This window comes from Falco punctatus (assembly GCF_963210335.1).
Source record: "Falco punctatus genome assembly, chromosome: 2".
NCBI lineage: Eukaryota > Metazoa > Chordata > Aves > Falconiformes > Falconidae > Falco > Falco punctatus.
The window spans coordinates 20,408,830-20,420,636 of record NC_137581.1 but is presented as its reverse complement, the minus strand read 5'-3'; the positions used below and the strand labels follow the sequence as shown (position 1 = coordinate 20,420,636).

The 11,807-nt window shown below is 38.0% G+C and overlaps 1 protein-coding gene across 5 annotated transcripts in view; it reads left to right on the top strand.

Moving 5' to 3' along the window:
• The window catches only part of ZDHHC20 (zDHHC palmitoyltransferase 20), a 48,391-nt gene that overhangs the window by 16,691 nt on the left and 19,893 nt on the right, over nt 1-11,807 (top strand). For all 5 annotated transcript variants that reach the window (XR_013926025.1, XR_013926026.1, XR_013926027.1 and 2 more), the window contains exons 2-5: nt 1,225-1,251; nt 5,533-5,627; nt 9,178-9,298; nt 10,642-10,711. Coding sequence is in view for 2 of the 5 variants with exons in the window: in XM_080375389.1 (XP_080231515.1) it covers nt 1,225-1,251; nt 5,533-5,627; nt 9,178-9,298; nt 10,642-10,711 (313 nt within the window). In the remaining 3 variants the exon portion in view is untranslated. The remainder of the gene's footprint in view (nt 1-1,224; nt 1,252-5,532; nt 5,628-9,177; nt 9,299-10,641; nt 10,712-11,807) is intronic.

The following is an 11,807-nucleotide window of genomic DNA, read 5'->3' as shown; positions in this document are numbered from 1 at the left end:
GCGCGCGCGCGCACACACACACACAAAACCACCCAAACCAGCAACCAAAACCACATATCTGAAACAAGAAGGGGTCATCTATATGTTACCACCTCATTATGTTTCTTATTGACTATAAAAAGGAGTAGGGTTGTGTAATACAGTTGCAGACCTTTTTACTATAGGTATCTGCAGTTAAGTGAGACACATGCACCTCTGTGACCAAAGTTAACCCTTCAGAAGGAAGTCTGCAGTGCATTCTGAAGCCCTGCAGAATTAAGACTAGTGTGGATCAGGAAAAAGCTCTTTTGAACTGGTATATGGACTAGTAACTAGAAATGTCAGAGCTGAGAGAGCAGACAACATGGAGTAAGGTAAACTGCAGTAGGCAGAGTGTGTGCTGTTAACCACTTGCTCATGCTAAATAACCAGAAGCTTAAATTTCCTGTATAACATGAAGAGAAAAAGAACTTTTTGGGGAAAAGATCCTTTCTTCATTGAATTTCAGGAATTCAGTTGAAGGAAGAGATCCAGCAAGGGGAGTGCTATCTAGCAAAGCAACCCAATAAGTACAGCAGCTCTCAGTTCAGCATCTTACCTGGACTGATGAATGAAGTGTGAAGGTTTTGGAAAAGCCTGATGGCAAGAGGATGTACTACTAGTCAGGCAGTATACAAAGTAGATTTGAACAACAGAATCTGCTGTTGGGGTAAAACAAGTTGAGGAAGTGGGGAGGTTTTAACTATGCCTGAAGAATTCAGGTCAGGGGAAAAAAGTCAAAAATAGCATGTTGGCAGGAAAAGAGAAGTGGTGGGAAAAAATAAGAGGAAAGTAGGTTACATGTAACATAGTTGCATGGGAACTTCTGTAAGAACTTCTTTTATTTCATTTTTCTGCTTTCCAATGGTACACCTGTTGGCCTAGTTTTTGACAGAAAACTTTGCTGGGTGCATATCTGAAGGGGAACATACCTAAATTATGATCTAATTAATGTCTATGCAAAGGAACGTGCTCATTTGGTTAGTGCAGGGAACTGGATCACTTCAGCTCTTCCACTGACTCACCAGGCCTCAGGGGTTGGCAGGAGGAATGCTAACTCCTGTTGTACCCCAGAGTAGGATAGGGAGCCTCTACTAACACCTGTAGTATGCTTTGGAACAAGCAGCTATCTCATATATCTCACTTCTAGCCAGACACTTGATTCATTACAGATTTACTTACCATGTATCTTTTTTTCTCTTCCAGTTACTATTTCTTCAACTGCAGAAAAAGGTAATTTTTTAAAAATTATTTTGAAGATATGAATAGTTTTGTTGCATGCAAGTCTTAAGGGACATAGAATGTGAATATACTCCTCTATGTGTAAGTTCTGTGTGGTGAGCAGATTAGTGCTAAGAAACAAAGTAAATATTGTGAGGTTGAGTCTGTTTAGCTTCTGGTATCACAAGCTTGGGATGATGACAAGACCTGCAGGTAATGCAACTATGATTTAGGTTTGCAAGTATTTTTAAATGGGTACCTTCTAAGAACAGGAAAGAAGGGAGAAGGAACTGCACACAAGTCCATTTGCTGTTTATTCCTGAACACACCTTGAGACCTGAAAGACTTCTGAAGAGGGAGAATTGTTGTTCTACTGCTTGCTATTTTCCAAACAGCTTACCAAATTCCTTCAGAACCCCATTCTTTAGGGTGGTTAGAGCTCTGCAAAATAAAACCGTTTCAAAGGTGGCTGCACATTATAATTTTAAATTTCCAGCTCAAGTGGTTAAGGCCTTGTTTTGACAAACTGAAGTCTTCATATTGGCTTTGGCAAGTATATGCCTCAGTAGGTAGTACTTACAGAGAGAAACTGACCAAAAAATTTCCAGCGTTCTTGCTTTGCCACTTATTTTAAAGGCTAAAGGATGATTTGATTCCGGAAGTTCAAAATATGGGATTTTTATAAAACTTTTTTATTCCTGTAGAAATACAAATTATTGATGGGATGTTTGTTTGGGAGTTCATTTCAGCTTGGGGGTGGGGGTGGGGCATGAGTGGTAGATTTAAGCATAGATTTGTATTTTGACTATCCAGAGGACTGTCTTCACAGTGTGAGACCCTCTGGCTCTCATCTCTTAAATACTTTTGCAAAAGAGTGTAGAATTTGAAGCTAATCTAGCAATTTTCTTCCTGGTGGGGAGCATCCAGGAGAACACTGAAAGGAAGAAACCTTAGTAGAATCTGTCCTCTTTCATCTTCTACTGAAGAGGTGAAAGAGTGAGAAGATCTGCAAAATAAACTGTAAGCTGTTCAAGATGGGATCTGTGTCTTACCCTGCATTTTTACATTGCACAGCTAGGCTTCACCTAGACTTTACAGAATTCTGCAGATTGCTGCCATGCTCTACTGTTGATCTGTATATGAGTAAGTTTTACTTCCTAGTTTCTTCCAGAAAGGCAAGATCCATGTCTCAGTTAAAGCCTGGCAGAGCAGTAATGTTGTTGTATAGTCAGATCTCTGGCTTTAATACAAATGTGGTGCCTGTCTGACTGAAGCAGGTGCTCTTAGATCTACCAGAGAAGAAAAATGTTTGATTAATTAATGAGACTGACAGTATCATTGGAACCTGACTGTTAGGCTTTTAATAGCTGTCACCTGCACACTTCTTGCACCTTCAATTCTAAAGCATATCATACTCACTCTGTATACATGAATTTATTTACCAAGGAGGTTGATCTTAAAATGATAAGTGAAGTATTTTTTTATTTGAAATGAAAGTTATCATAAATTTTATAAAGTTCTTATAAGCTAACTCAGAATAGTCAGGAAATCACATCAGAAGAGTCAAAAGGCCAAAGTACCAGTAATATTACGATGTAAATCGATAGTGTGCATCTTAGCACGTATATTTTGTTCCATATTTCAGTGTACTGTGTTCAAATCCTTTTACTTCAGTACTTAATTACAGGTTTTGATTAAATTAGTGGTGATTTCTTCACCCCATTAAGGCTAATTGTTTCTTTGTAATTTCATATTCTTGACTAGATTTATATCCATTAGGATAGGGGAATAAAGTCAGTCTAAATCGCTCGTAACGATATAATATAATTCTGTTACATATTATTACTTCTGTAATCTGACTCTGTCTTCGAAGTAGTATTAAGAATGATTTAGAAAAGGATGTTAAGGGTGATTTTTAGGAGATCTTAACATATTTTAGGAAGATTCTAAGAGCATGTTGTAAGACATTGTCCTCCTGAGGGCATAAATTATGGTGTAATATGCATCAGTGCCTTTAAAGAGAAGTGACCTCACTTGGTCACAGCATGGCACCAAGAATCCTGGATTCCCTTAGCTGAGCCGAGACTTCCTCATGACTCTTGAGTCCGTCTCAACTGGCAAATATTGGGGTTGAGGCTTTTGACGTATTTTCCATCTAGCTTGTAATTACAAGAAAATGAGCTGAATAGGAATGAAGCTGGTTTATATTTCTACTGGAAACTGGTGCAAGATGCTTCAGGGAGTAGTCTGCAGAGGAGATACTGCTATCCAAAACAATGGGTAGATGGACTGCCAAAGTAAAGCCATCAAAAATGGTATCTTCTCTCCCTCTCATTTCTTGGGGAGCACTGACAGGATAGATACCTGGAAGCACAGGAGTGGGAAAAGCAGCAAGAATTTATTCAGTGCAGAGCCAGTATGGACAGCCAGTTGCAGGCTCTTTCTCCTCCAGACTGAGTGATGTCCATCACTGGAACAGCATGAAAGTCTTTCTTGAGTTGCCCCTGTTTGGCTACTGAGGACAGGCACTTGGCTTTTAATGATGGTGACAGATTGCAAGATCTCAGTTACTGCAAGAGTGCAAGAGCACTTTTAACAGCTGCCTCTTTCTAGTAAATCCTGGTGCCACTGGCACAGATCTGTACCCTTACGGCAGCCAGCCTCGGTGCCTGTTATTTTGTGTGTTAGGGCATTTACAGGCTGTGATAAGACTTTGAGGTTCTGCTGCTTGAAGTATTGTGTGTGCGCTTAACATAATCCGTCCAAAAAATCTGAATTCTGGAGGTGATTTTTATGGGCAGAATAGAACTGTTTACTGTGTAAGTTAGTTTTGCTGTACCCTGCCCTCCCTGTATCTTGTTTCTTCTTCCCTTCTAATCAACTCCTCTCACCCTCTTTTCTTCTGAACCTCTGATCTGTGCAGCTGACTCCACTCCAATCTTGTGTCCGTTTCTCCTCTTTTACCAAACCATTTTTTATGCTTTAATTGCTTAACCACATTACATTTGAATGTGTATAGTATGTTTTTAATAAAAGACTTTCTAATTATGCAGTGCCTAGTATAGTGATACACAAGTTCTTTCCTATTAGGATGACAGTTTTAGGATGGCTTTAGAAAAAGGTTGTGCTTCTTGCATTTTCAGTCAGCTTTATAGCTGAAAATTTGCTAAATCTAAAGTTGGAGGAGTCAGAGGCAAAGGTAAAAAGCATAATTCTCTGAAGAAAGCTCAAAGGTTTTTTACTCCAACAAGCAGTGAAAATCCTGAAAGATGATAAATTAAGACCACTTCTGTGACTGTGCACAAGTGTTTTCTGAGCTGTTGGAAGCTTCCAAAGTCTCGAGCCTGTTCTGCCATCCATGAAGTATGTCATACGGCTTCTTAAAGGACTCTCTTTATGTGCACAGGAAAGTAGGTCAAGTTTCCTTCTTCCTGCAACTGAAGATAATATGTGAAGATAATTTAAATATTTAGTATGACTTCTTTTCTAAGACTTGCTATTCTGGCACAACCAATCTGTTTCTTCTTGACAAGTGGTAAAAGAAACTGTGAGAGGAAACAAGATTGCAAGAAGCTTCTTGGGTCATAAGGTCTGAGTCTCTGGTCTTTAAAGCAACCATATCACACAGACTCATTCATAAATTGATAAGCACCTTACTAAAGCCACGTACATTTTGTTGCCCTTGTGACTATAATAGCACGACTCTCCCAGATGATATTCCTGTGATCATTTGAAAGAAGACAATCAAATCATTTTTAACTCGCAGCTAGCTCTCATGTTGGAGTGCAGTCTGCTCCAGACCCCTGGTTTATAATGTTTACTGTCATTGATGACCAGTGTCTTCTACAATGGCACAATATTGTGCTGTTTCTATTAGATACAGGAATTAACTTGAATTCTGCAGGTCAGTTATCAAATATTTTACTATAATCTAGAACAGAATTGTATTTATCCAGAGAGGTTAGTCACATGCCACAGGTGAAGCTGTGTTCACTTCTGGGTTTTTTTGGTTGGATTGGGTTTTTTCCATTCAGACTCTGTTTTGGAATCATGCATAAAAGCATATTATTTCCTTGAAAAATAGCAACCATCACATTTGGTGATTTTATTTTATTTATTTATTTATTGCTAATGAGTGCTCTTAGAGTGCTAAGTCTACCCAGGGAACAGGGTTTAATACAACTTGATTTTATTAGGTGATTAATAGCATAGTAGTTTAGCCCTCATCAAAGGTCAGGGACTTTATTTCTTTTCAGCTATATTCACCGAACTCTTACTTGTATTTTATTGCAGTTGTCTACCTTGTGGTGTTTCATCTGTCATTTTTCATGTTTGTATGGTCCTATTGGAAGACAATTTTCACATCTCCTGCATCCCCCTCTAATGAGGTAAATATAACGTTAGAAAAATGTCAATGCCTTGTTTATAAATAGCTGAACTGTTTTCAGTGATTAAACTTGTTTGCAGTACTGCATGATTCACCTTTCCCTTCTCATTATCTAAAATAGAACAGCATGACAGTGTATCATGAATGAAAATGATCAAGTTACTCTTAAAATACTGTATACTTTGTGTAATGACATTTCATATAATGAAATATGCGTTTAATTCATCACAGGTTTGACAGTCATGTACAGTGTTTTGCTATGAAGTAGCTTGCTTGAAACTTGGAATTTTTAAAATTGATAAATACAGTGACAACATTTTTATATTTCCCTTTTAGGCAGTTTTGACCTTTGGTAAGAAAAAGTAGTAATGTAGTGTATACTCATAACACAGGGGAGTGAACGACTCAGCTGTAAGTCAAGAGTTAAGGTTTAGGGACAATTGAGAAGTGAATACATAAAGGAGCTTTATATAATGGCAAAAGAATGCATGATGACTGTAAGAATTTTTGTTTTGAAGAACAGTATTAATTACAATAAGCCTGAGATGGATTAACTTGTTTTCTATTTTCTCTAAGGTATGTGTATGTAAGGATTAAATACTGGCACCAAATTTAAAATACTTCCCTTTCTTGGTTTTATAAAGCTTTTAAATTAGCTAAACTGTTTGAGTCTTTGGTTGCTCTGTGGGGGTTGAATTTTTATTCTATTTTTGGCAAGACTGACTTTCAGTGCTAGTGTCAACCTTACACATTTTTGAAAAGGGTTAAAACCATGCTTTTAGGAAAAGCAAACACTGCTCTGCAGTACTTAATTATGGCTTAGGGATCTGTATCTTAAAGCTACAGAATATAAAGTGAGAAAAGCTAAAGACTGTTCTGCTGTTTAGCTAAGCAGAAAGAGTAGTACTGATTTGTTAAACCTAAAAAATTCAAAGGGATTTGTCTTTAGGGTAGCTTGTTTTGGCTTTCTCTGGGATGGTTCTGCAGGAAAATGGTAAAGCTAAGCAGATTAGCTAATTGAAATGTGGTTGGAACTGTTATTCAAGGTTTTGTGAAGCTGTGAAAACTAGAAGCTGATGCCCTGTATCTTTTATTGTCTGCTTTGATTCTTCAGTAATAGAGAATCTCTTCTGACAGTAGTTATCCTACAGTTACAGTAATATTGTAGCAAGCTTCTCATGTGAGTGAAAAGGGATAGTTGGCATAAGGCATGTAATGAAGATTTCCTGTATCAAGTGTGGGGGTAGATCAGATTTAATAACATTTTCTTTTACAGCTAGCTTTTTAAAAAGAAAAAAAGGGGGGGAAAGTACGCCCCCAAAAAAACCAAAACAAAAAAAAAACCACCCACCAAAACAACAAAAAATGAAAAACAGAGACCAAAAAGCCACAAAACCCAACCAAACAAGAAACCCACCACCACTTCTCTCTCTGAGGAAATCCCTTCTGTTCATGTAGCAGTGAGTAGTTTATGCTGGTTATACTTAAAAACAAAGCCTGACTTCAGAATCTCCCTGTTGTCTGAGAGTGTAAACGTATATGTTTTTAGTCATTCAAATTAGCCATTCTTGCAAAACAAATAGCATCCTGTGATCTTACTACTGAACTAAAAAAAGATTCTGCAGCTGCTGTTGTCTTAGTGTAATCCCTGTACATTTGTCATAAGAAAGAACAATCAACACTATACAAGGTCCAGAAAGAGGAAGGAAACAAAGGGACTTTTTCTGTTTTCAATAAGAATTGCTGAAACCTCATTGGAAATTCTGTTCGCTATGTGGTAACAGACAACTTTTGATGCCTTTGAACATATCCTGCCATTGTCCAAAGAGACTGTGGTCTCATGGCCCTATTAATTTCTGAAATTAGAACAGAAATACAGCTCTTCGGAAAACAAAAATCCTGTCCAGGATTTTTGGAGTAATATTATGATGTTACTTGGACAAATCAAAGTTTTAAATCTTGCGATTTAGTTCCTTTTCTGTGCATTAATGGTTTGCCATAGAAATGTAATCTAGAAGTAGAATTTCATGTTTAATGAAACCTCTGCTCGATTGTAGGTCATGAAGACAGGCATTGGATCACCTAGCAGACTCACAAGGGCAGTAGGGAGGAAGGGCATATTCCACCACTGTTTGCTGGCATGATGCTTCATATCTATCTTAAACTTTTGGTGCCAGCATCTCCAGTTTTCATATTCGAGTGAAATCTATCTTGGATATTAAAACTAAAAAATTAGGTCAAACTTTTGATGAGGACTGAAATGTTAAACTTTGATCCTTCACATAGATTGATCCTAGTTTCTGATTATTTAAGAGGAGATTATGTTTCCTGTTTCATCTTTGAATGGTGGGCAAGCGCAATAACTGGGAAGATACTATATGTAACAGGAGGCTTAACTAGAGCCTGTGAGATAGGAGGCAACTTGTTTGCATTCTGAGTTAAGAAATAGAGAAATTGCAGCAGTGTTGCACTGCTTCTTCCTCTCTGTAAGTGGTGTCTTCATTGTTGCTTGCTTGCCAACTGACTGTAACCCAAAAGAGGAAAAACTACAGGATGAGAGGAAAATCCATGTGAACTAATCATATACACATTCATGGTAGGAAATTATGGTCATATTAAACCACAGTAAGCCAATTTGTGTTCCAGCTGCACACACAGCATTTTCCACTCACTACCATGAATGCTTTTTGTATGTGTGCTCATAAAAAGGGCTCTTGTTGTCCATGAAGGAAGCTCAGAGTTTAAAAGTGCTTTGGAACAAAAAAACACCAAAGGAAATTCAGCCCCCACTCCACAGGGGCTTGTCAACACACTGGGTTTTGTGGGCCTTAATGGTAAAGCTCATAATTTCAGTGGATAGCAAACTAAGTTTCACAAGCGAGTGAAAGCTCTCCAGGCTTTTCTGCTAAAGCTTGACATTTCAGGGAGACTTCAACAGGAATGCTCATCATGCTTTACTCAGAACTGTAACACACTCTCAAACTGCACAGGCTTTGCTGAAGTTGCTTTCATGGGTTTTGAGACTAGTGGTGACAACTCCCATGTAAAAATTCCAGCTTTGTGCTGAAGCCATGAAGCCCTGCTTGCCTTTTTTATCCCACCTCGTGTTTGTACCCCTCTCTAAGTCAGAGAGAGGAAGTGGCATAAGTGAACTTCAGTGCCCTGTAGCAGCAAAGGACTGTTGCACCTTCCTCTTGTTCACAGATCACATTAATTTACACTTCCTGGGAATTAAAAGAAAGATTGCACTTTCTTAAAACTCCCCTGAGTCTCTGCCTTCCCTTGTGTTGAAGGGAAAATGCAGTAGATAATGGAACAGAGATAAAGATAATTTATTTAAAATATGCCCCAGACCATCATGGAGTTTTAAGGATCTCCTGTAACTCCTGTGGCGTTGTTTTTTTCTTTATGTGGGATTTTATGGGTCAGTGGATGAGGGTTGTCCAAAGACATAAGATCAAGATACACAGGGGCTTTTCCTTGGAGCTTAACTAGAACACAAAGTAATAATTAATCTCTCGCCTTCATTCTATTTTCTTCCTCTCTCCTAGTTCTGCTTGTCAAAAGCTGATAAGGAACAATATGAAAAAGAAGAGAGACCAGAATCCCAGCAGGAGATTTTGAGAAGAGCTGCTAAAGACTTGCCTATCTATACGACAACAGCATCAAGAGGTGAGATAAAGATAGCTCCTGAAGCTGCTAGTTTAATTCAGTGCAATTCGGTTGATGTCACTGAATTAACAATCTATTAAGCTCATATTGCAAGGGCTGTGACCTTGTTTTGTTATTTGTTTGGGTTGGGGTCTTAGTGGTCTTCCCCCTAGAGAAACTGGAGTCCTTTGTCTGGGGATCTCAACATGTAGGCAGTATTTGGAAAAAAACCCAAAACAATTCTTTTCTAGCAAGCAAATAATGACAACATTTATCTCTAATTTTGGCTATAAAAAATAGACACAGCAAAGAAATATAGCTAATACTGCTACATATAGAGCAAATTAAACTTTTCAGTCAGTTTAATAATCATTTATATCCTTCTTTTTCTGAGCTGTATCAGTTCAGCAGGAGAAACATCTCACTTTAAGGCTAGAATTTAGGAATGAATAAATGTTGTTTCATTCCCATCTGTAATTCAGTACAAAGCTACTTATGGGCTATTTCTGTATTTGCCTTTAATACCTATAGGCATTTTTATTTCAACTTACATATGAATGATCTGTGAAAGTGCTGTCTTATACATATGTATACTCTTTTAAAAATCTAGCTTTTATATGTGTATATATAGATCTGTTTCTCTTTCTTGAAACTAGCAACCCTGTAGAGTTTTCCAAAAACATAAACTAAAGAATAACTGTTAGCAAAGTTTACTGTGACTTTCCAAAGTCTAAGGACACCTGACTTTTTTGAATATAAGCCTTCCTTTAAGGGAATCCCAATCTTAAGTTCCTGGAGTGGTCTGGGAAGCTCTTGCCAGCTCTTAGCAGTTCTGCTTAGCTGTAGGTGTTGGCTTTTCTCCTTCCAAACTGCCTCTGCTGGTGCCTGATTTCCATTGAGAAGAGCCTGGAGGCTTGTTTAAAAATATTGAGGAAACATGAGGAAGAGCTGATTTATGGAACAGATCACTATTTGCTGAAGGGGGTAGAGAAAGCTAATGCAGAAAGTTGGTTTGCTGAAAGAATGTAGTTTCACAATGGGATGCCCAAGTACCCTATCCAGAGCTGGAAGCAAGCAAGCAATAGGGGACTGGTGCCGGAGGATGAAAGATGGGAAGACTGGGGAGCCAAAGAGTAAATAGAAATGAACGTAGGAATAGATGAAAGTATTTTAAATACTTTTGGATGTTACTTTTCTTAAAAAAAAAATCAAAAGCACATATCATATGACAGTAGACACATGAAGGTCTGTGAGAATAGGTATGGCAGGGGAGGGTAGGAAGCTCTATGTTTACGTTAAAGTTTACGTTAAAGGGGGAAAACCTTTGTAAAATTAAATGAGTTCTAATGACTTGACCTTTGCAGCAATCAGATACTGCGATCGATGCCAGCTAATCAAACCTGACCGCTGCCACCACTGTTCTGCATGTGACATGTAAGTTACTGTATCTGAAATGATGGATTTTCTCTCTCCTGAGTTCATCACTGTAGTGTGTTCATGTCTTCAGTGTGTCAGCCCTTAAATAACAGCAGGTTTTACTATTTGTTCCTCTCTCAGACCCTCAGTACTTGGATTTCATGAAAGAGAAGTTCCTCCTGTTGATACAATATTACTATTGTAGCCCCATTGTCCAAAGACAGAACTTTTTAGGAAACCTGCTTGTAGCTTTGTAAAACAATGTTTATATAAATAAATAAAATTACCAATCAGCAGCTGAAAGAAAGGCAGGTCTGAGATACCAGCACCAGCAAATCCTTATTATAAAACTTTCATTGTATCTTGCTTCTGCGGCCTTGAAACAGATGTGTATTACTAATAATACTAAAAATCTTTTATCTCAAAGATTGACAGTGGAATCCCATACCTTAACCATTTCAAAGACATCACTGCTATTCCCTAGCTTCTTTCTGAATCATCAGAGAAGTCTGTAAGGGTATTGAAGACTGAGGCTATGAGTGAGACTTCAGTAGGCTGAGCTTGAGGAAATCTAATATACTGAAGAATCTAATACACATATTTTGGCTAAAATCGAATTTATTAGTAAGTACAGTGAATGTCTGTGTGTCTGAAATGTCTAGTATCTGTCCTTATACTAAAACCAGATGAAAACAGTATGTGGACTATTTAAATTACCCACTGTGCTGCTCTTTTCCTCAGCTGGCTTTAAAATACAATCAAGCAGCAAACATAAGAGGTAGCAAAAATAGCCCGAAGGTAGGCTTAGCTGAAGTGAATGCCAGACTAACATACCTTATCCAAACTCTGAAGGGTCCTTTGGATTTTTTTCTCTGTGTGCACATAAAACTAGTGTGGCTTAATGAACTATTACATGATGTTGCTCAGTTATGTTCCCCATGTTAAGAGACTCTTCGTAACTCTTCTAAATCTCAGTTGGTCCTTTGGGGTGAATGGATGGCTGCTATAATACAGAAAATTGGCTCGATTGAGAAGGACCTGAAAAAGATACAGTGGGGCAAAACACCTTTTTATAAAATAAAAAAAAAATCAACCCCAAACTCATAGAAACTAG